Below are 24,923 nucleotides of genomic sequence, written 5' to 3'. Positions count from 1 at the left end.
AGGTGTATTTGATGTAGATAATTGGTTGGGATTGGGGCTGTGTCTTAAAGAAAGACTAACTGGCTTGTAGGAGCCAGAATACTTGCTGTTTGGTAGGGGGTCAAATACTTGTTTTTCCTCATCAGATGGTTATCAATTTTTATAAATTCATATGATGTGATTTTCTGGAATTTTCTTTGGGATTCTGTCTTTCACTGTTAGAATGTACATATGATTAAAATTGTAGATTGTTGCATTCTTTGTAATTGGGCAAACCTGCAAAATCAGCAAGGGGTCAAATACTTTTTTCCCCCACTGTATGTACCTCAGTTTTGAAGTCACGGTTCGGTTTATTTTCGGTACAGTGAGGAGAAAAAATGCAAACATTAAATTGCTGCTGGTTTATTATGAACTTTTGTAAACATCCAAATTACTTTACAATTTTTTTAACAAACTTTCAAATTACAGATAATAAATACATTATATAAAATAAAAAAGAATAAGAAATAAAATACTGCTGCAAACTACTAACAAGTTCTCCACTAAATAAATATACCACATATAGCTAATAAAATATAATAAAAATATATAATAATATGGATTACAGTGCAGCATTCTTCTTATTCTTTTATTCCATCTATGAGCATTATCAATCCCAGCTTGAAGGCCTACTCGCATAAAAAAAAAAACTTTTCCGAAGTCTAAAGTCTGTTTAAATGCCGAAAGGCGTTTGCACTGTGCTCGTTTTTGTTTTTTTCCCTTGTCGCAGAGACGTTCTCATTCGTGTGATACCATTAGTGAGTTAGCAAGTTTGACGTGTTGCTAGAAACATACCCGATCACTAGAAATGTCGTCCCACTGCTTTCATCTTATCAACTTGTCCGTTGTTGTATTTCAATAGCAAAGCGAAGTGTTCCCAAACAGAAGACCTTAACAATAAGGGAGGGTCTTAAAGCTGCTGCTTGTGTAGCGCTGTAGCGCCACAAGGCAGAGATTCATGCATTCGGTGCACATGTGCACCGTTCCAAAAGTCCTGTACTGTCGGCTGACTCCCAAAGCTTTTCATATTCTTGATATTCCGTGCGATGGTTAGTTCTTGGTCTTCAAAGGCAACCGATTTTCAACATAGTTTGCAGATTGATGTTTTTGAGCAACGTCCATCTTTTCAAAGCCAAACCCCCTCCATGCCAGTGAGGCTGATCCACGTCGAGCAATTCAATGTAACGACGTAGACTGCGAAGCCGGTGGTGTCCAATCATGTCTGACTTCAGTCATGAATATTCCGGCAGCTATTGCTTATTTAACTCTAACACACGTGTACTGCAGGCTGAACGCATCACTCCGTGACTGTTGGGAGGTGTTTTTTGCAGTGAGTGAATCAGCCTACTTGATAATGTCTGCTCACACATAGTTAAAACAACAAGTAAGATATCATCGTCTCGTCGTTATTAAATGCATTTTGGGACGGTTTGCTGCTTGTGTTGTGCCTATTTTTGTCAATTTTGGAAATAACTGGAATTAATAAATTTAAATACTGCTACTCCTTTTCTGAGTCATAAATATATATATATATAATATATATAAATAAGTCAAATCTGGACTTTCCTAAGAATCATCATGTTTTTAAGTTTTCTTCAGTATCAAAGTAATCCAGTAATAATTATCTGTACAGTCATGTGTACACTGCAAACAGGAACTGCTAGTAGCTTATTAGCAGCAGTGACAGTGGTATTGTTTGTCTGAGTGTCTCTGTGTGTGTGTCATCATGTTCAACATGTTTATATTTTACATTGATTGTTGTAAAGCACTTTGTTGCCTGTATTGAAAAGTGCTATACAAATATTACAAATATATTATTGTTATGGAAGGGGCCAGTGGCCCGCCCACTTAACCGCGTGGGGCCACATTTATTTTAAACTCACTTCTCTCATGTCATGTGTTCCATTGCACCATACACACCGATTTTGTGTTGCGGCTTGTGTGATCCCATCACATGATGGTTGCTAGTTTGATACGTTTTGTGGTGCCTCTCAGTATTCAGTTGTGTTCACAGTTGTAATATCACAGAAACATGCCAGACACCCTACGATAAAACCCTGAAATTAGTGAATCCGCATTCTCCCTCTCCAGCCTGAGACAGACTAGATCCGTCCAGATAATTGGTGCATGCTGGGTAGTGGGAATAATACGTTGTAGAGAGGAGGATGAGCGGGTCATCCGAGAGGAGACAGATGAGGAGTAATGAAGCATGAAAGAGGAGGGGGATGAAGAAAAGCAGCCGCCTCCACACTGAGAAATTTACACCAAAAGTCTGATTCCAAATAGCATCCAGGTATCTGCTGACAGAGAGAAAAGGCTGTTCAGTCAGCCATCAGCTAAAAATGATCATCATCCGCAGATACATCCAGCTCACCTGCTCAAACAGACTTGTAAAGCTAAAGGTCACATACATCGTCATCCAATCAGCTTTTAGATGCATTCCCTTTTTCCAGGCAGTGTGATCTGGTGATAGGAAAGGAAAAAACAGATTCCACAATGATTGCAAAAACCTAAACTTTTTGGTCATGTTGTCAGGATAAAGTCCCTCCCTGTCCAGACTTTGGAACTAGGGGTGTGCCTTATCACATTGTAGGAGAAACACTACTTTAATAAGCACTCGTCTGGGGAACCACCCTATTAATAGAGAAATTAAACCACATTAATTACAGGCTTGAGGCCCCCGTGCAGCAGGAAGTGTAGTTGCGATCCCAGGTGACTGAGAGTATTTGGTCATCGAGCGGATGAGGTGTCCGTGCCAGTCCGGCAGCCTCGTTGCTGGCACTGTTCTCAGGAAGATGCAGCACTCAAAGTTTCTTCTGTTCTAACCCAGAACACAGAGCAGGCTTCTTTCAGAAAGTTACTGTCTGTGGTTACACCGTTGGTGTAGCGAACCTTAGTGGTACTGAGGCATTCAAAGGCATGCTTAGAAAATTTTAATTGTGCGCTGACTTCACGTGAGGCAGACAATTAAAAATAATTAAATATATGAAATCATATAGATTAAAACACAATTTCCAACATTGATTGATAGGTGGCATCAGATTAAACAACACAGATGGACACTTTTGACTACAGAGGGGTGAAGTCTGTTTGTAGATCTGGAACTCCACGGGGTTCTAAACAATGCTGCTTGTGAGACATTCAATATGCTTAACAATATAGTGGTATAGTTTAATATGATTTTAAAAAATTCCTATCATGAAAATGGCAATATTCTGACTGAAAGCAAAAGTAAAAAATTGCTACCGGCTCCATGGTGGAGGAGTTAGTTCCAACAAGGGAAGCGACTTCAGTAGTGCGGAAGTGGTTTGATTTCAAAAGATCAAATGTACAACAAACCACAGTAATATGTAAGAAGTGCAAGAAGACTGTAACAGCCAATTTATTTCACCACCTCAAGTTGAAGCACCTGGTTGATTAGTAACAGTATTGTGAGTCCTAAACTAAACATATGTTTCAGTATTTTGTTATATCGTCAAGAATATCATATTCTCAGAAATACCCTGATATTGTGTATGTATACAGAAGTAAATGTAGTCATTGTATGTGAATTTATGTGAAAGGCGTCACAAGATGCAACCACACATACAGTAATTATCACCTGACTGTGTAGTTCTTATTGGCTCTATGGAGCATGTCAGCCTCTTTCGGTTCATTGTTTTAGTTGTTTACTCTCACCGCTCTCACAGAGTTGTTTTCAGCTGCAGCAAGCAGCTGTTTTCAGTGAAAAAGATCTAAAAAGCCACAGTCCACTACCTGCTCAGCAGCAAACAGCAGGCAGACACAGAGGCAAGCTGGAGAACATGGTGGAGCATTTAGCAGCTTAAGAGCCAGATATTTCTCTCAGGAGCTGGTAGATACCAAAAACAAAGCTAAAAGAGAGAGAATATTGGACTTCCATTCACCAGGTGGCCAGAAACATGACTCCAAATAATTGTTAATTTGCACCATAGCTGCTGGATGTGTAAATGAGCCATGGTTAGCTAAGAAGTTCCCATATCAAGCCAGCGCGGAAGTGCCAAAACCTGTCAGTCCCCATAGTGCCCCATGTTAAAATGCTCAAATTTAGAGCAGAAAGAAACGACCTGGTTAATAAAATGCTTTTGGTCTCTATAGCTATAATCTCCCTTCATCACAAATGTTTAGGGGGGGTTATATAAATCACCTGTTTCAATCATAGTAAGGCTTAAAGTTATACATAATTAAGGGTGAGCCACTTTTGTAGTGAGAGGTTTGGCTGCTGAACAGCAACTTGTTAGTATGATTACAATGCTTACAACAGGAGTTTAGAGTTTTCCAAGCAGTCCTTGCTCTCGTCTGCCTCACCACGTGATCATAGGGAATAGCCTTGTTTAAAATCCTCTGACGGATTTTCGCCCTCTGCTCTTTTCGTTTTAATTATCATAGAAATGAAACTAAATCAGTGGCTGCTTGAAGGAAGGAAGCTGATCTAAAAACTGATGAATGATTGATGGAGGGAAAGTGAAGTGTTTTTTTAGGGTTTACTAATCTAATAATAAAGCTAAAAACCAGCAGCTTTGATCAGTCAGCTGGCGGAGTCTGACTGTGAAGTTTTCTTCTTCCTTTTTCTCAGTTTCATTTTTATTGGCAGCCATGGGATTTGCAGAGGTGCAAATATTCATTTCTCACCCTGTTTTTACAATTATATGATCAAATCAAATAAATGATATATTTAAGGAAGAAGGAGGAGAAGAAGAACAAAAAACAACGGCGTTTGTGTCCCCTCTGATGAGGAGAAATGAAGGAACAGCTGACGTTTCAGTTTCCTCAGAGTTTAACATCTGATGATCCTGGTTGTGTGTTGTTGCTCTCTTCTTGTGGGTGAATGAATAACAGATCAGTCCTCAGATCAGAGTCCCTGTAAACCAGATGGACAGTAATGGAAACCTGACAGCAGGGGGCACTGTGGAGACACGCACACACAGAGACAGTCCAGTGTGTCCAGTAGTAAACAGAGCAGAGAACAGCTGGCCGAAGCCATTACAGCAGAGTCACTAGAATACATCACTCTCCCTTTACTTTCCTGTTCTTCCATTTCTATTTCCTTCTCTCCTTCTCTAATCTCCCTTTTTCCCTTCTTCTCTCCTTCCCTTTTCTTCTCTAGCATGATTTTTTCGCTCCTTCTTCTTCTATCATTTCCTCCTCTCATCATTCTTTAACAATTTCATACCTCTTTATTTATTGTCCTTCCTTTTTCCTTCTCTCAAATTGTGTCGTTCCCTTCTTCATCATCAGGCCTTTCTTCTCCTCCTCCTCGTTCTTTACCCTGTCTTCCCTCTCTTCAGTCATTTCTTTTTTCCTTACCCTTCCTTACCTTTCCTCCTTATTTTTCTCTTTCATTCACTCCTTTTTCTTTTCTTCCATCATTTACTCCTTCCTTTATTTTTTCATGCAACTTCCTTTCATCCTCATATTTTCCCATCTCTCTCTCACTGCTCCATCCCTCCAGTAATCTGTTATTGTGTTTTTCATTCCTTTGTTTTTTCCATCTTTCCATTTCACCACCCTCCTCCTCTCCCTCCCCGTGTCTCCTCTTCTCTTATATCTCCTCCCTCCCTCCAGCCTTCCTCCCTCCTCTCCTCCTCCTTTTCTTATCTCTCCCCTCCATTAATTTCCAATTCTCTCCCCCCTCTCTCTCCAGTTGAATGTGCTCGTCATCTTAAATCGCTCTCATTCCTATCCACTCCCTCCTCCTCTTCATCTTCTCTCGTCCTCTTCCTCATCTCCTACCTCACACTCACACAGCTCTCCTCTCTTTTTTGTTTACCTTCTCATCTCTCACTTCTTTTCTTTCTTTTGATTTTGTTTTTCTTTCAGTTGTTGTCTCTCTTGGCTTTCCTACATCTTTCTAATTTAGTTTTTAATCACACCTTTTCTTTTTTTTACCCTTAAAATGTTTCCCACTTCTTTTTCCTTTAACAGAAGCAAAGCGTGTTGTACAGCATGTCAGTGTCTGATCGTATCTCTCTCTGGCTGTTAATCCAGATTCAGTCTCAGCCGATGGAGCTGATCCCTGTCTCTTCTCTGTGTTTCTTTATGTCTTTTGTTGGTTTTGACATAAGGCGGCGGACATCTTCTATGTGTCTGACTGCAAAGAGAATCAAACACAGGTCTACTTTAAAGAGCTGACCTCTGTGTGTTGGTGTGCAGGGAGCAGGAGCTGAAGGTGTACCAGGCCAGGAGGAGTCTGGAGGAGGCACTGATGGCCGACGGTTTGGCGCGGGCCGCCGAAAACACGCGACAGCTGCTGGTGGGGAAGAAGGCCTGAAGACGGACAGGGGAGGTAGGTAAACTGTGGCATTAATAATCATGTTTATGAACGCGGCAGAAAGGAAAACAAAAGAAGTTTGTAGTTTTACAAAAGAACCCAGCAGTTTTTTTATCTTCTATTTTGGGCCTTTACTGCAGCACTTAAACTGAATGCTGACCAGACAGGTGTTCCTCAACATTTGATTTTCTTTTGTTTAGCAATTTTAGTATCTTTAATAATTCATCATTTAATATTTAATATATTAATATTTACATTTTTATATTCCAGTGACTTCTAAGTGGAAGTACCACACAGCTTACCTGCACATTCAAGAAGGGTCTTTAATGATAAAGACCCTTCTTGAATGTGCAGATGAGCTGTAGATAGGATTGGAGGGATGATAGCTAATATTAGCCAGTTGTCATGGTAACGCAGCCTGCTTTCAGGCAGGCAAGATGGGTCCACATCAGTCAGAATATGTCAGGGTAAAGAGGGAAAATGAGAGTCACCGTGAAGTGAAGAGATCGTTTCAAAAGTCCGCAAACATCATCATACGGCAAAAACAAGTTTTGGTTTTATTAACATTATTATCACAGGAACTGACACCACAAGTGACAACACGCCACACACATCTCCTCCACCTCCACACACAGCAGCTTCCTGCTCGGACGGATTTAGTCCCCGGATATTTGGAGTAGAGGGACGTTCATTTTTCTTGTGTGCGCAGCGCTTCAGTACTGAAGTATGTTGACATGCTGTACTTCATAGCTCTTAACCTCTGACAGGAGATTATATTTTCACCTTCATGTTAGCGGCATGTTCAGTGATATTTTGACTGCTGACCAACATAAAGATAAACTAATGTACCAAACTACTAAACTATTAAACTATTGAACTCCTAAACTACAAACCTGCTAAACTGCTCAACTATAAACAACTAAACTACTAAAGTACTGAACTTTAGAACTAATAAACAAGGACTAGTGAACTTCTAAGCTACTAAACCACCTCAACTTTAAACTATGTAAACTACTGAACTACAGAATTAATGAACTATTGAACTACTAATTGCTTACAATTATCTAGTAAACTACCCAAGCACAGAACTAGTGAACTACTAAAATGTAAAACTAGTGAACCACTAAATTAGACAACCACTAAATTAGACAACTAAACTACATTTAACTGCTTAATTACTAGAATACGACTGACATGATATGAATGACTCTGCTGTTCAAATGTGAGGAGAGTTCCAGATCGCAGCTTTAAATGTCTTTGAATGCAGAAACAGATCTGCTCTGTCAGAAACCCTGTCTGTCTGTCGTTCTGTCTGTGTGTCCGTCCGTGTGTGTGTGTGTGTGTGTGTGTGTCTGTTTTCGCGTGCACGCATATTGAGACTTGTTGTGAATGCTGATGGGATTCTCTGCGTCTGATTGAAACTTAGCCATGCAGCAGACTGTGTGTGTGTGTGTGTGTGTGTGTGTGTGTGTGTGTGTGTGTGTGTGTGTGTGATTGATGGGCTGTGGGCTTGTTGTTGGAGTCTGTGTTAATGGTTAATGTGATACGTGTGTGAGTGTGTGTGTTGTATTGCAGTTTGTTTGGTTATTGGTTATATCTCACTCTACAGAGGCTGTAAACAAAACTAAATTAAAAAAACATTTACTTTCAGAAGTTTACACATTCATCCATCATCCCTCTATTTCCCAGCTCCTTATCCAGGTCAGGGTCGCCGTGGCAACAGGGCAGCACAGCATAGTAGAGACTGCTTTCCGTGTGAAAAGGTTTAGCTTGAGATCTGAGGTGTTTTTTTCACAAAGGAGTCTCAGAGAAAGGAGCTGAGTCTGATCTGATGACTGCCGACTGGATCAGTTTAACCTAAGTCTGACTCCAGGTCTTATGAATACAGACCAACTGTTGCTCAGATGATTTAAGAAGTGCAGTTTGTCAATAAAATGTTTACACACAACGAGGAAGTTCATTTGGCATATTTGAACTAGCCTCGAGTATAGTTGGTAGGGGTGGGGGAAAAAATCGATACAGCATAGTATCGCGATATTTTAGAAGCAATATCTTATCGTAACACAAATGTCAAGTATTGATCTTTTATTATATAAATTGTACATGAGAAGTTTGTTTTTTGGCACTAATAAAATTGCTTTTTCAGTCCACTAGAAAAAGAATTTTCCTTTGTGGATACAATCTGAAGTTGGGAAAAAGATAAAATATTACACTAAATTGCAATATGTTTAAAATCGCAATAATATCGTATCGTGACATAAGTATCATGATAATATCGTATCGTGGGGCCTCTGGTGATTCCCACCCCTAATAGTTGGTGCTGCTGGTGGTAATGCCGTGACAATAACAATATAGTGGCAGTGATCTGCATGTGTTCATTCCTCATTCATTCATTCTTGTCAAAGCTACCCGCGGGACTGTCAACACGCTGATGTCAGACACACGTCCAAATAAGTCTAGTATACACTATAGGATTTTTAGCCCGATTTGCCGCTCGGTGAGCTCGGCGACCGTCAGGCTGGGATCAGGTGTAAATCAGCGATAAGAGCAGGCAGCTACTTTTTCTCTGCAAAACAACTTTTTACTCCCCTCCAGCTCCAGTGTGTTTTCTTGACAAAACGTGTTTTGGAGACCAGCGTGGGGTGACAGAGCCGCGGTCAACTCGTGTAGTGTCAGATCAGTCACGTAGTGTGAACGCCACAACGAACCGGAAAAATTATTTACAAGTACAGTGTGCGATTAATTCATATTAGTGGTAAACTGTATAGCAGGGGTCGGCAACCTTTTCTGTGATGAGTGCCAATATGCAAAGATGAAGACATCCAGCGTGCCAGCAGCGTTTGTTAACGCACGTCATTTATTTTTAATTTATGCACTGATAGTCAGATTTTAATTGAAATTTGACCTTGTTAATAATAATAATAATAATAGAAATAATAGACATATAATAAACAGGGCTGTCAAGCGATTAAAAAAAAAAATCTAACTAATTAACAGTTTTGTAACTTGTATGTAGTTTTGTAATTAATTACTAGAATGAATCGAAATCAATCACATATATTGATATTTGCTGTGATAAGCATTTAAAATATTCTAATTCATTTAACCATAAACAAACTTATTTAGCTAAACATCTTTATTTCCCATACATTCATAAAGTTTTTTCACTGGAAAAATACTAATTGCGTTTTTGTGGTATTGAAGACCTCCAAGAAACTTTAGGATGACACCTGCCTCCTATGTTTGTATAAGCAAGTCACCACTGCACTGAACAAGACCAGGTCAAACCTGAGCTGGAAAACTTAAGTCACAGTATAGACCACTGGCATGTCATGTGTACAGTCAGTCAGAAGGCTTCTTGTGCCAACATTTTTTCTTCTAAATTCACATTTTTTCACCTCACCATATTTACCGTCTCTGCTGCACTTGCACTCATACTATCATTATCTATCATTAACCCTAATAATAATGTCAAAATGAATTCATCTTGGTGGTTGCGTGACTTTGTTCTATTGTTCAGTAATCTTGGCGTGGTTTGTGTGGGTGGTGCTGGTGTCTTGTGTATATGTATCTACTTCAAAAAGTCCCTATGCCACAAGCTCATGCACCAATCACAGTAGTTTTCTCTCATCATGTGATGAGCAATCAAAGCTCCTAAAATTTTTCATTTGGGAGCACGTGCTCCTTGGCAAAGGTTAGTGTAGAGCCCTGCCTTGGTACGGTATTCCCTGTCGTTAAACTCTCCTCTGTCGGTCTCAGAGGCTGTATGCGGTCCGGCAATGTTCCAGCTCTGGTGCCCATTCCAGACTCATTCAGCTAAAAGGATCGCTAAGTTGGCTGCATGGCTAATTGAGCTAACTAGCAGCAGAAGAGAATGACTTTGACAGGTGAAGAGTAGTCTCAAGACACATTATGCCTTGTGAAAATGTGTGTGTGTGTGTGTGTGTTTTCAGAGGGATGGTGTGTGTGTGTCTGTGCTCTCTGATGTTTTTCCTAAAAGCAGACAGATAAGGAGGCGTTTTTTAAAGCACATTTGTTTTCTGTGGAGGTAAAATCGTCCATTAATGCAGATTTATGCAGATTGGCTGGATGGAAGTCGTTTGGGCGAAAAGAGCCGCTGAGAGTCGAGGAGTGATTACTAATGGGTTTTTATAGCTGGACCAGAGAGAGAGGGCAGCGGCCAGCCTACGTGTGTGTCTGTGTGTGTGTGTGTGTGTCTCATAGGCTGCTTTCTAGCTGTCTAGCTGTAACAACCATTTTAAATCTTTGCAGAATCTCAGACGGTTCAGTTTGTTTCCTCCTGCTGTGACCCTCATTGGTGCTTCCTGCTAATTTATTTATGTTGGTTTTATGGCTGAGTCGGTTTTTTTCATTCTCTTTCTCTTCTGTGACTCTTTATGGTCTGCTCTTTTATGCTACAGAAGGTGGCAATGGGGGGCAATGCCTTCCCAATCCTGATCCAGAGCAGGAAAAAACACAGTGATAAAATTGCCTAAAATTTTTTATAGTTAATATATGTATATATATATATATATATATATATATATATATGCGTTCATCAGCAGCCAGTTCAGCTTAGTCTGTGCGTTCTATTGGCTACATCAGCAGCGGAATACGACAAAATGATGCTTGCTGTAATGTATGTCCACCAAGTTTGACTTAGCAGTAAGTATCATTTCATGAACCCAAGATTCTTTATTATAAATTCGACACGATTACTGTGAGCACCTTCTTTTTTATCAGCATGTGATGGCAGTGCAGGCTGTTCTTTTGGCTTTCCACATGCTGTACCACGTCCATACTGTGTTCTCATGTCTGGCGAGAATTACCTGGGTCATTGTCTGCTGGTAGATTTCAGCCAGAGCCTTTCTCACAGATCTGATTGTGCGATTATCATGCTGTTTCCTTGGCAGGCTTAGCTATCAAAACAAAAAAAAAGGCGCACCAGAGAAAAAAAGCGTTGATATTTACATGAAACCTTGCCAGCACCTGTCGGCTAGTATAGGGATAACTACCAAAAACAGCACAAACTCTGTTGGAGCATGCAGAAAGTCTCAAGACATAAATTTTGTTAACCAATTTTGACCCAAGTCAGTGCCAATGGATGGTGGCAGTAACACACTAATGCTAGGAATCCAACACCATTATTTTATTGTTGCAGTAGTAGAAGTGTTCAGATCCTTTACTAAAAGTTGCAGTACAACAGAGCTAAAATACTCCATTACTTGTAATAATCAAGTATTTTCTTTTTGCAGGTAGCAGTGTGTATTTTTTCAGGTACTAGGGTGTATTTGAGAAAAAATAACCTGCTCTTGATATATCTGTATGTTTTACAGTTTTTTTTTTTTACACTAACGCATAACAAACAAACATTTTTGATAAAGATGCAGATATGTAGTGCGCAGGCCATTCTACAGAGCCATATGCCACAGCAGCTAGCGTGGCTGTAGACTCCTAGTCCAAATTAAAAATATTTTGTTTGGGTGAGGGTTATTTTTTCAACTTATGTATGAATTAAATAATAATTTGCCAAAGTGACACACACAGCTTGGTGAGAAATATTCCTGAAGCTAGACATTAAAAAACACCTTAAAAACAATGTGTTTGCCGTATGATATTCCTTGTTACATTCTTACATTACGAGTGCCAAAGGAGAAATAAAGGGCTCAGTCCTAAAACCTCCACCTTTCTCCACCACTCCTCTGTTTTATAAGTTTAGGTCACGGACAGAGATGAAACCATTACCCGTCTTCTCATCTGACTCTAGGGAAGATAAGGAAGAAGGGGATTTCACTAAATGTTGGACTAGTCCTTTAAATGTGCAGACTGGGGTTTTTATCTGATCAAGACTAAAGATTCACTCTGCTGACTGAGAAAAGACTGTGACCGTTTGATATGGATGGTGTGTGTGTGATTATTAGCTGTGTATCTTGTAATTTCCAGAGGAGCTGATTCAGGCTCCTGCAGCATTTTTCAGCTGCTGGTAATTACTGGGTGTTGAGACACAGAGAATTATCTGCTTCAAAGTCATTCACAAGGCTGATAACTGCTGAATGTGTGTGTGTGTGTGTGTGTGTGTGTGTGTGTGTGTGTGTGTGTGTGCTGTCAGTCAGCTGAATTGCCTCGATTAAGCAGCAGATTATCAGGATTTTCTAATTATTAGGGAGTAATTAAGACTGAGCCGAGGATTATCAGACAGAGACATTAAAATACTGAAACACTGAAGGAAGAAAACATTCAGATACAGACACATTAATACGCTGAAACAGTCAAACAATGAAGCACTAAGACAAAGAGTTCATCATAAATTCTGTTTGGTGGATTGAGCAACAACTGCATTCTCCTAGTGGAAGTCTACGGGATTCCCAATGGCACAGTGAGGGATTGAAAATGGAAAGATTGTGTGGATTCAGCACAGATGAAGTGATCCTAAATGGGAAGCAGGGATTCTAAATGGCCTAACGAAGGGCTCAGAAAAGAAGGATTTTTTCAATGCAGCACAATGAAGGATTCAAAATGGTAACAAGTGGGCATTCAAAGCATTTCATTTTAAAGGAGGGACTCAAATGGCACATGGAAGGACTCAAAGTTAAAAAAGAGTAATTTAAATAGAAAGAAGAGGAACTCAAAATTACAAAATAAAGTTTTAAACGGAACAATTTAAGATTCAAGATGGGAATATGGGAGATTTAAAAATGGAAAGGGGTAAGTATTCAAGTGTAATAACAAAGACTTAAAATGGAAAAGGAAGGATTCAAAATGGCATGACAAAGGATTTACATGGGAAAATGGATTAGATGGCACATTAAGGAATAGAAACAGAAATACATACAGTATAAATAAGGAGGGATTCAAAATTACACAATTAGTTATTAGAAATATGGAAAGGAGGCACTGAAAATGGCACAATGATGGATTCAAAGTGGAAAGACGGGATTCAAAATAATACCATGAAAATGGAAAGTTGACAAGATTTCCCAGCAGTCTAAAGGAAACCTCCCTTGTTTTTTCTGTCGATTCTAACATTTTCATCATGGCGCCATTTGGTCGAAATCTGGGAGTCAGAATGTGCTGGGCAGCTAAGAGGACAAGGAGGCGCAGCAGGAGACAGAGAACATAGTAACATTTGATATCAATCCTGCTCTCCTGCTGTGTGAACGCCTCACTCTGGTGTTGTATCATTAAAATGATTTCTGTGCAGGTGAAAGGCCTCCACAGACCAGCAGTGCTAATTGTAGCCCCACCCCCCTTGTTAATGCAGCAGGAGGGAGGCGGTGTCGAGGAGGGGTTAATGGAGAAGCTAATGATTAGCATGGAGGATCTCCGCATTAATTGGACATGTTTCTGTCCAGAGGCTGATGTTTACTGTTTCACAGGAGCTGGAAATGGAAATGCAGCAGAGACAGCTTGTTCTGTAGATTGTTTTTATTAAGTGGGTTTTATTAAGACAAGCTTAACGAGTCAATTTGGGTTTAATAGAGGAAAGAGCTAGGAGGCGGGGGGGTGGGGGGGTTGTTCAGAGGTCTCTGCAGGGAGTCTCACAATTATATTCACACTTTGTCTGTTAGAAGACGACATGAGTGTAGACCTGAGTGCAGACCTGAGTGCTCATTAACACACTCACACACACTCACACACACACACACACACACACACACACACACACATACACACACACACACATGCAGGTAGTTCTTTACTTATTAGGGCCCTATTTAAAGGGACTATATGTAAGTTTTTCAATGACATTAATCAAATTTTCATTGCCTTATTGTCAATGGGCTCAAAACTCACTTAGAAATGAAGCGCACGCCTGTTTTCTCCGTTGCTTGCATCAGCCACTATTCTGCTTTTAATGTGAGGTCTCCGGGTCGGATTCAGCCCTGTGCGTGCTCCCGAGCCTGCAGTCCACTAACACCATAAAACAACCGGCTTACAGCAAAACACAGGCTCCACTAAGGACAAAAAACAACAATAAAAGTGCTGAAGCCCATCAGACCAAACAGGTTCAGATGATGTCGAGTAAGAACAAAGTGAGCCCAAAACATTTTCTCATTTGTCACAATAAGTTTAGACAAAGAAAGTGAGACCACAATACATGCCTTGTAAAGTAGAATAGGTTTATTTTACAAAATTCCTCATTTCAAAAAATGTCAACACTTTCCAAAAAGGCCATCACGATCAGTGTTTCTCATTAATAAACAAGACGACCACAGGCTATTTTGTTCCGCCATAGTTTCAAAATGAACCGAAAATATATTAATATTAAAGACTTCCTTCAAGCTAGCCGCTAAATTTAGAGTGTACACGTATTAGAGCCTTTATGGTAAATGCAGTTAAAAGGAGCAGAGCGAGCTGACAGGCAGGGTTAGCGACTTTATTAAACAAGTGTTAGAGTGTGAGAGTGTTACCTAAAGAGAGGCTATTAAGTCTTAATTGTACGCACTATGAGCACAACATACAATATAATTTATCAAATAGCATCGGACTTGGTGGATGTAGCTCCAGGATGGAGGATACACATGTGAATGAAGTCCAGTTTTCAAAATAAGGTGTTAACACAACATATAGTGTGGAAATAAGATTAATTGGATTATATTTACAGAGTATAAGACATGCTACATGTGTCCATTAAAAGTAAAATAAAATGTTGAGTGAAAGTGTCTCCACACTGAAAACATGCCCACTCCACCAAAACTAAGCCTAACCCTTTCTATATTATCAGCATATGTAAAGTTAGGGTGTCCATACGTCCTTTTTTCCCCGGACATGTCGTCTTTTGGGGACCTAAAAAATTTCTAAATTGCCCAAATGCCCAGGATTCGGCTTCTCCTTTCTACAGTTGGTATTCATTGTGTGTGTTTTTGCATTGCCTTGCCCTTTCTCTTAAGGTCCCTCCGTCTCGCACGCCACCATTGGTTGGTCATGTAGGCCTACATGTCCTTCACGCAAACATTGATCAAACTGCATCTCAGTTATTACCCTCAACACCACAGCAACAGCTTGCTTTGTCAACAGAGGAACATGGCACCTGTACAGAGTAAAAAATGCCCAAACGCAGTTCTTGAAGTGGGCCGGTACTCACAGGAACGCAGTAGCCTGCCGGCACTTCTACATTTTACTCTTTGACATATACTGGGCCTTTTTTGTTGCGTACCTGCACTTCTCACAAGCTGCTGGTACTCTTTTCTGTCCTCTCCACCAGCGTAGATGGAGTAAGAAGAAGATCAGGTGTTTTTTTTTTATCCAAACGTGTGCATGAAGTTACTCATCAATATCACTTTTTGTGAATCGACTAATCACAGCCTGGATGGGGCAGGACAAAACGTTAGAACTTAGCATTACCAAATTAGAGACTAACCACCATGTAGAGCATTTTTCTTGCCCAATGATTTTATGAATGAGAACAACGGACCATAATGAAACTGCTATAATTGGAATTAAGATAATACTAGTGGTAAGCTATATAGGATGCTAATATCTGGAATTATAATGAATATGCTAACATTAGCCCTAAACAAACCTGAACAAGACAGAAAACAGTTTTATTTGTGAATCAGTTTAATTGTTAAATCTCAACTAAAAAGCTGTTGAAATGTTACAAATAGGCCTACTATAAACAATCTGCAACATTATCCAAATAAACTGTAATCTATAATTATCTTAGCATTATACTAACATTAAACTTTTTAATTAATGTTATAATATTGTACTAATGCACCAATTTATACTAGTTACTCCTCCAGGTGGATAGACCCTCTGCAGTGCACATTACCACGGTGCCACCAATTGCTTGAATTCCCCCCCCAGCTCCAACCTGCAACCACAATTATTTTGTTCACCTCAATGCATTTTATTTGCGTGAGGTCATATTTGTGTTGATGAAACTTTTCTTTTTCTTGAAAGTAAACACAACAGAAACCTAAACATTAGTGAGCAAACTTCGTCAGCTGATGAAGACCATGCATACAGTTTAAAGCTCCAGAATAAGCTAGTAAGCAGGACTGAAACCTAAACCTGTTTGAAGAAACCATTTTAGACAGTCAGCTGAGGCAAAAATAGAGTGAACATCAGATTGTTAAAATGATCTGTGTTCATTTTGCCAAATAACTTTTTATCTGTCTATCTATCTCTCCAGAGTTCCTGTGTTCACCAGCCTCAGGTTTATCATCATCTTCATCTTAATCCAGACAACAAACCAAAAACAGACCACCCAACAAAAACAGACCACCCACAGACTGAGACAACGCCTGCTCTCATCCATGGCCTCAGTGGGCGATTGCTTCCACCTTCCTCTTAAGGAAACCTTTTTCAGAATGACATCACACTGGACATCTAACAGCACCTGAAGAAACTGAAGTGATTTTCCAGAGCAACAGCGGCAACAATGGCATCAGCAATAACACAAACACCAGCAACAACTACATTATGGCAACTACTATGGCTGCAGAAGCAACAGTTGCAGCAATAGAAACTGCAACATAGGAACATGAGGAGCAACAAGCAATAAGTTGAGTATCGACCAGCTCAAAGCAACAACCGAAGCCTTTAATCCTCTCTGTGCGTTATCATCTGTACAAACCTATCCTTTCAAATTCAGATATTAGTTTTCTTTCTTTTTAATATAAAGCTGATAAAAACTTGTTTTTTAAATACTGAAGAGCTACACCCTCATCAAACCCAAAGTCAGGTTGCAAACTGCTGGACGGCTTTTGCTAACTCTACTAACTCTTATTGTGCTCTTTGATGATTTTGGTTGTTTATGGTGTAACGTTGTCAGTTTTAAAGAAGTCTTCAGGGGATTTGATTAAATAATGAGAATTTACCTGAATATGAAATAGAACCATTGCTTATTTAAGACACATTTTATACCTTGAGAGAACATATATGCACATTTCTTGGACTGGAGTAAATAAATGATTATCTTCACGATTGTTTATTGGTGCTTTTTAAAAGTGTGCAATCAATCCTCTACACACACTGCTGACAGCGCAACCTGTAAAGCAATAGTACAACATTTTATGGAAACACTCATTTGCTCTCTTTCTGAGAGTGAGATGAGAAGATCGACGTCCATCTCGTGTCTGAACATGGAGCTGGAGTCAGTGCATGGTTAGCCTAGCTTAGCATAAAGACTAAAGTACAGGTCAAAAAAGCAAGATGCAACTTGTTGAGTCTCAGAAGTGTGGGTAAATGAATACTAGAAGTTCGGACAGACACTTTAGACAATCCACATAAATAGAGACTTAGTGTGCATTTAGACCAAACGCAAATTTAATGCTCGAGTCGCTTTCCTCACGTGGATTTTATTGCTGGACTAGTGCTGAGTGTTCACACACAATGTGATAACGCGAATAAACACGACCCACGATTACTACAGCGGTATGAAACCAAAGTAAACATTTTGCTGTTTTAATTGCAATGAAAGTATCAAAATGATGCCGAAATAACCACAACATGATGCAGAATGTTAAACATATGAATTCAAGTTTTGTCAGGTCTGTCAGCAAGACGGCAAGACAATAACTTGTTATTTTCTGAATGGAGTTCAGATCGATGGATGTTAATCACAGCTGGAATAAAGTAACAGACACATATTTTTTGAACTTACCAGGTACTTCGTCAGTGATGTCCAGAAAATCTCAACGTTGAAAGACTACAGCAACAACAGAAAGTCGCATCTTTCCGCGTCTTTGCATTGACTTTGTATGTAATCGCGCCGCCCCAAACCCTCACTTCGCTTTTGGTCGGAATGCACAGTTAGGAAAAATGAAACACCATAAAATTTTTATAAATTTAAATAAGAGTAAATAGAAAATTACACCAAGGCAATAAAACAGGTCTTGAGGTTAGGAGCCACAACCTCAAAGCCTCCTTTAGTTTTCAACTGACCCTGATCACAGGACCTTAGAGACCTGCTGGTGATACAGGGTTGCAGCAGATCTCTAATGTAAGCACGTGTGTGGTCCTGCAGAGCTCTGAACATGATCACAATAACAGTTTGGAGGACTTGGTCAAAGGCTTAGCAGCCGCATTTCAGGCCACTTGTAAATTATGCAGGGATGCTTTGCTGAGGCAGGTGCGGGAGGAGTTACAATAATCTAGACAGAACGAGATAAAAGCATGAATTATCATCTTGACCCCTGCTTGAGACACAACGGGCCTGAGTTTAGTTTCTCATGGAGGATTTAAGAGAAAAGGAAAGAGATCCAAGATCTTCCATAACCTTAAAAACAAGACTTTATCTAGTTTATCTAAATTTTGATGCTTAAATGAGATATACAGCTGAATATCATATGTGTAGCAGTGGAAGAAGATAACTTTAAAGTGTCATTTAAGGGGAAGCACACAAGGCACACCACTAAACAGTTTCCAATGAAGAGGCATAAGCCATTGCCCTGGATATCGATCTCAGCAAGCCATCTTGAAGCACATCCTAAAATCCGAGGGGCGCTGCGGCACAAATTGGGATATGAGAAAGTCCCCCGTTTGCCAACAGCAACTGAGAAGCTCTTAACAGAGAGGAAGGAGGAGAACCACTTCAGGGCTGACCCAGAGATACCCACCCACTGCCTTAGTCTGTCAGTTAGGATACTGTGGTTCACAGTGTCGAAAGCTGCACCAACAGTACCAAAAACCGAACACTCTCCTGCATCACCATGCACCAAGGCTTTGATAAGCTAAATCATCAGTATGCTGTAAGTTCGGTCAGATACTTGGCACAAACTGTCCTCATTCCAGATGTTGCACTGTATGTGTGACTGTATGCGTTTGTGTGCACTGCGTGGTGTTTGTGTGCATCTCTGTGCGTTAAAGACGGAGGGAGACAAACCAGCCTGCCAGCTCTGCCCTCATTTGCATCTGCTAATGGCTCTATGATGCCAGTTTCTGATCACTGCAACTACACATTTAAATTCCTGCTTCATTGCCAGATGCTCCTCTGTCTCTCTCTCACACCCAGAGATTCCTGTTTTCACCCTGTCACAGCAGCTCTGTCCGTGCTCTGCATCAGAAAACACCAGCTGAGCTTAAACTGGAGGCATGAAGCTGCTGCTGGCGATGATGCTTTAGTTGGTCATGATAAAACGTACATATTTACACTCACGCATTACATGTCACTCAAAAAAACAATGGACTTTAATCTGTTGTTAGAACTGCCTCCACTCTTATGGTTTCAGGCATTCTACCAGATTTTGGAACATGGATAATGGGATTTGCTCCCATTCAGACATAAGAACACTTCAATCCAAGAAACTTCAAGGAATTAGTAATATATTTCAAATGGTTATACTGTTATTTTTGGTTAAAAGGCTCTTAAAAGGATTCTACAAAAATACCAAAAGCTTAATACATTGGAGGAGTTTTGGGTGGTCAAGGGAGCTGTGTTGGTATGGATATATCAGCAGAGTAGCCAGGTTATACTGTGCATTTTGTGCATTTGATGTCACGCTTAAACAGGAAAGGGCCCCTACTAAACTCTATCTACATTATACTGTGCATGTAATTTTTATGACAACTGGCCAAACTTCCTCTGCTGAGAAGGGCGTCACAGGGATGAAAGCTAAATGCGCCTCATATAACGCTGGCCAAAACAGTGAGCTGCAGCACACACCTCTCCTCTCCCTTCCAAACATTAGCTACCCTCCAGGCAGTTGTGGTATCCAATATTTGTGCTTTTGACTCATAGAGAGACAGAGTGGCCATCGGGCTGGGTCACTCTCCAAGCTGCTGCAGAGCTTGTAATTGATGCTGAACTCCTTGATGTAATAAACTTTTATGATCAACAACAGTGTCAAGCGGGTTTCTTCTCAACACATCATCGCAGCATTATTGTTCGGACACCACACAGTCAATAGACATAAAGTTGTTACTGTGATGTAGAGACAGAGCTCAGTTAAAACTTTATGGATGAAAGATACTTTTGTTACAGATTAATAACTCACCACTCTGAAACTCTTGCTCCAGTCCATGTTGCTAAGCTGGTAAGGGGAACATATACAGCTGAACCAAAGCCGTGTTTACCGGCTTCTCACTGACCCGCCCTACTCTGCTTCTGATTGGCTAGTAGTCCTTAACTAGGAATTGTGCATGTGCAACTCCCAACAAAGATCTTGTAGAGACCAGATGTATCACTCCATAGCTAAAACGAAGCCTTCAACACAGGATGAAAAGAGGAGCTGCACCAATGTGCAGTATGACAAAAAATATGGTGTTTTTTGAAAATTAAACCATGTAAACCTGTTCTGGTACAACCCCTAAATAAGATTTTTTAACCTGGAAATGAGCAGAATATGACCTCTTTAAGGACATTTTTAGAAAGTGAGAATATTTGACTCGTCTCTACTTCAAAAAGCTATTAAGATATGGTTTTAGGTTTAGGGCTAGAATTAGGTTTAGCTTAAAGCCTGAGTGAAATTTCAGAGCATCTTTAGTATCTGTAATGTGACACATTTCCAAATGAATATGTCACCATGGTGATTATGTGAGGGATTTGATCACATGGTTCAGGGATTTGATTCGATCACTCAAAAGGATAGACTCTAAGGGTAAAAAACAGGGCAATTTTTAATTGATCCAGCTAACTTGTTAGCAATCACGGCTGAACGGCTGACCTGCTCCTGAGCAGGTTTTGTTCCGGATAAGAGATCAACTCTATAACTCTACAAGCACCGCCTATTGACCAATCAGCTCTCTTGGAAAATAACATCACCATTTGTCGGAGATGCCACAGACTGTTTCATAGGCTGCTTTTATGCTTGCTGCGGTGATGTGAAAATGCTTTTATACGGCGAAATCATCCTACTGAGGATTAAAGCACTAAAGCCTTGAACTTGTTGTACTTTTATGATGTGTAAGCCTACTCACTGCTTTGAAATGTGTTTTTATGTTAATTATTTGCTCCCAAGTCTGTTTCACATCTCATTTTAACGCAGCCGTTAAAATAAATTTGTTTCATTTTTCTTATGTGAGGCTCAATATTATGAGCATATAGTTTGGTTCACCTTTTTTATGTGAACGCGCTCATGGCTGGATTGGGAAACCCTGGGCTGACTTAACAAGTCAAAGACATGCTGGGTATGTTGACCTTGCTTCGTGTTACAGGCCCCTACTAGTCTTTTACTTTGTCTGTTTGCTGTTGGCTGCTGAGCAGGTCGTGTACAGGGTTTTTATCGCTGTATCAACTCATGCGATGAGAGTGGTGAGAGTAAACCAAAACACTAAAATTGCCGGCAAAACAAACCAAAACAATGAGCTTAAAGAAGCTAAAATGTATCCTAAAGCTCAGAGGAAGTGCAGAGCATAAATATTTATGCGTTTGTCACTATGAGCGACTCCTTTCACATACACAAATTCATTTCATCCTAATGTACAAATATTAATTAAAGCAGAACATGTGTGTCTGTGTGTGTTTGTGAATCATAATCATAATATGTATGACATGTGAGTGATCAGCTTGTGTATCAGAGTTCTGTGCATTGTGTGTGGAGGATACAGAAAGGACTACAAGATGCACACACAGCTGTTTTTTTTATTGTTGCTGGTTGATGATGAACATGATGCAGTGGAGTTCAAGGGAGACTCGTAACTAATTGGTGAATGCGACAATTCTCCATGAGTAGTAGTAGTGGTCGTGGCATAAGGACCAATGTTTGAGTTTATTTTCTTTTTTACTGCAACAGATCAGTTTAAACTTTTATGTCCTTTTATGTCAAAAAGATGAATACAGTTGGACTTGCCCTTGCTCTGGGCCAAAATGAACCTAAATACCTTTTCATTGTGTTAATATTCATGTTAATTGAACAACTGCTTAGTGGAAATCAACATTTTAATCTGCTTTTAGAAGGAGCAAATGAGTAGCAACAGATACAACTTGAAATCACCACATTTCTCTTCACTCATTAGTAAAGATTTGAATTCACTTGATTTGAAAAAAATAATCTGTAGGTTCAGTGACTCAGATCAGACAACAGTAGAAATGTTTCAATCACTGCAGCTGAAGGGAGGATTTGATTATGTTGATGACAGCATCCTGTGTGATTAAACACCACATCCTGCTACATAGGAGCTCAGGTCGCGGTTCCTGCAGTGATCGCGCCAGGCCACCCTGAAACCAGACAGAAGGACTTACGTCATCTCTCCACAATTTCTATAGTGAACACATCACATTCTGCATCTGAGTCACATGATCAGATCTTACCAGGCTCCGATGCCGTTGGGATCCCTCACGACGCGTTTGGCACAGTTGATTGCCACGCTGATATCGCCGTTCAGAAGCTCTGTGAAAAAAGAAAGAACATCTGGATTTGAGTGGGTCCGTCCCATCTATAGAAATTTTGTTTATTAAAGTTTAAATAAGAGGGCATTAAAGTTTTGTCATAAGGGGGAAGAGGGACTCCACAACAAGCTGAAAACACAACATTAGATTTAGTATCAGCTTATAAGGTCTTAGCTAACGTCTTAGCAAAAACGTCTGCCTGCTGCAACTGGAAAGTGGATGAGAGCTGGGAGACTTAACCATACAGTGCATGTGCAGTAAAACCAAAACTACTAATGAAAAGAAGCTGAAAAAAAGGAGCTGCAGAGTTGGTGAGAATTCTTCATGGATTTAAAAATACCAGAGACATGCACATATTAGTCATTTAATTCACTGCTAAGTTTAGAAATACTGTTGAGTATTGCAGATTTAACAACAGGATTGATGACAAAAACTTGCACGACAACATGGGAAGTAATGAAATAAGAGGAATAGGGCTGCACAATATATCGCCGGAGCATCATCATCGCAATGTGCTCTTGCGCAATAGTCACATCACAGAACAGTGCGATATCAAGCATGTCAAATTAACTCAACCACCTCAACTTTTTTGCTGCTTGATAGAAAAGGAAAACTTGGACAGTTCTCATTTCAAGTTTGTCAGATGTAACATCATTTACTCCAGTTTAAGAGTTCTTGGATACACAGTTTGTAACTAGTGAGTGACGAGCAGGCTATGCACAGTGAACTATCAATCCCAATATTATTTTCGATCAGTTGATCAATTCTTTTAGGATGCTCAATTATTTTCAAATAGAGCAACTGAAGTAATCTGGTGAAACTTTTTCCAATATCGTGCAGCCCTAAAGAAGAGCATGTCCCCGTGTCGTTATAGTTTTGGGTGTGGTGGTTCATCACTGACCGCTGCAATTGATGTTGCATCCATTCGCAGACTGGGTGCGGCCATTGTTACACCACCAGCGGCTGTTGATCTGGAAGATGCCGTAGTCAGTGGATCCATCAGTGTTGTGGTTGATGGCTGCGGTGTTGTAGCTTGACTCCCACTTGGACAGACAAACCCCTGCAGAGGAAACAGAACAGACCCACATATAGACCACCTGAAAGATCAAAGATCATTTAAGACTACTCTTACATTTTTATTTGCTATTCACACCTTGTCACGGATCGATCGCTGCGTTCCATCTTATCAGTTAAACGCTTTTGTGGCAGCGATTAGCTGTTTTTGCTCACGGAGCCTCCAGCTGCAGCTGCGGATGCTTCAGATGTAGTTGGTGTGATCGGCTGGATGTACAGCCTCTCTTTTCCTCTGTTTGCTTCTTTAGATTCTTTAGTTTCATGACTTGTTTAACTCCTTACACATTTTCTACTTCTTACTGTCATCTTTTTGGAGGTTTGTGACTCACCAATAAAGGAAAAAGCACTTGTGGAGATCTTTCAATTCAGTTTATTGATTGAAAGTTAACAAAAAAATTCTCCGATGTTTACTTTTAACAAACGTATGAAAACTTAACTTAATTTGTTTTCCACAACTCATTTGGTCACTAAACTGTTTGACTCCTCCTCTCTCATTCGAAATACAAAAAAACTCCCAAGCCTACCACCGTGAGGATGACTTAATTAGGATGAGGAAGATCTGATGCAATTTCCCAATATTTTCAACAGCTAATTCATTTCCATATTGTACCAAAATTAATGGATATTTCTGGCTTGTTTTAAAGGTGTAAAAAAAAATGTATTGACATTAGTATGGTTACAATGCATGCTTTGGTATGCCATGCTATGCAAATGTAGTGAAACAGCTGGTATGGTCCTTAAGACTGATGTTATGTTGCATTGCTGCTAAGGCATGAAAATGCATGTAAATGAGTAGTCTTTTCTCCTTCAGATACAGTGCAGACCGACAGGCTGGTACTCACAGTTGGCTAGGCTAATGCCCCGGTAGCCGTCCATCCCATGACTCTTCAGCACTCGAGCCCACTCACAGCGCTGATAGACTCTAGCGCTGGCCAAAGCCACCAAGAGCAGGAACACTAGACACCTCATAATGGGCTCTCTGCTAGACCAAATGTTTCCACAGATGCTGCTAAATGTCCTTTTATAGTCAAGAAACTCAGGTGAAACTGCGGCGGCTGCTTTGATTCTCTGTAACTTCTATTTTTTTCACTTTGAATGTTGTCCAGTTTCAACAAAGCTCTTGAAAGAGGTGGAGTATGAATCCAGGTTTTTGTGTTTGAACTTTGATATGTTTGTTTTCAGGCAGAGTTGTGTTATCAGTGTGATAATACAGACTGATCTAAAGGACAAGGGAAGTCCAGATGGAGTTTTGGCTCAAAATCATCT

The 24,923-nt window shown here is 40.1% G+C and overlaps 2 protein-coding genes across 4 annotated transcripts in view; one reads left to right on the top strand and one right to left on the bottom strand.

Moving 5' to 3' along the window:
• The window catches only part of mbd2 (methyl-CpG binding domain protein 2), a 35,609-nt gene extending 18,373 nt beyond the window's left edge, over positions 1 to 17,236 (top strand). For 2 of the 3 annotated variants that reach the window (XM_046066274.1, XM_046066272.1), the window contains 2 exons: positions 6,190 to 6,322; positions 16,446 to 17,236. In XM_046066274.1, the coding sequence (XP_045922230.1) occupies positions 6,190 to 6,307 (118 nt within the window). In that variant the 3' untranslated portion in view covers positions 6,308 to 6,322; positions 16,446 to 17,236. Of the gene's footprint in view, positions 1 to 6,189; positions 6,327 to 16,445 lie in introns of all 3 variants that reach the window. The other variant, XM_046066273.1, reaches the window with a different exon arrangement.
• Positions 17,237 to 21,816: 4,580 nt separating this feature from the next.
• Positions 21,817 to 24,695, bottom strand: LOC123981681 (lysozyme C-like). The gene is made up of 4 exons (XM_046066726.1): positions 24,500 to 24,695; positions 23,485 to 23,643; positions 22,506 to 22,584; positions 21,817 to 22,412 (listed from the first exon to the last, which is right to left on the bottom strand). The coding sequence occupies exons 1-4, from the start codon at positions 24,624 to 24,626 to the stop codon at positions 22,346 to 22,348; spliced, it is 432 nt and encodes a 143-aa protein (XP_045922682.1). The 5' UTR covers positions 24,627 to 24,695; the 3' UTR covers positions 21,817 to 22,345.
• Positions 24,696 to 24,923: the final 228 nt, after the last annotated feature.

The sequence above is a fragment of the Micropterus dolomieu genome, linkage group LG13, assembly GCF_021292245.1.
Source record: "Micropterus dolomieu isolate WLL.071019.BEF.003 ecotype Adirondacks linkage group LG13, ASM2129224v1, whole genome shotgun sequence".
Taxonomy (NCBI): domain Eukaryota; kingdom Metazoa; phylum Chordata; class Actinopteri; order Centrarchiformes; family Centrarchidae; genus Micropterus; species Micropterus dolomieu.
This window is presented reverse-complemented; position numbering and strand designations above follow the sequence as displayed.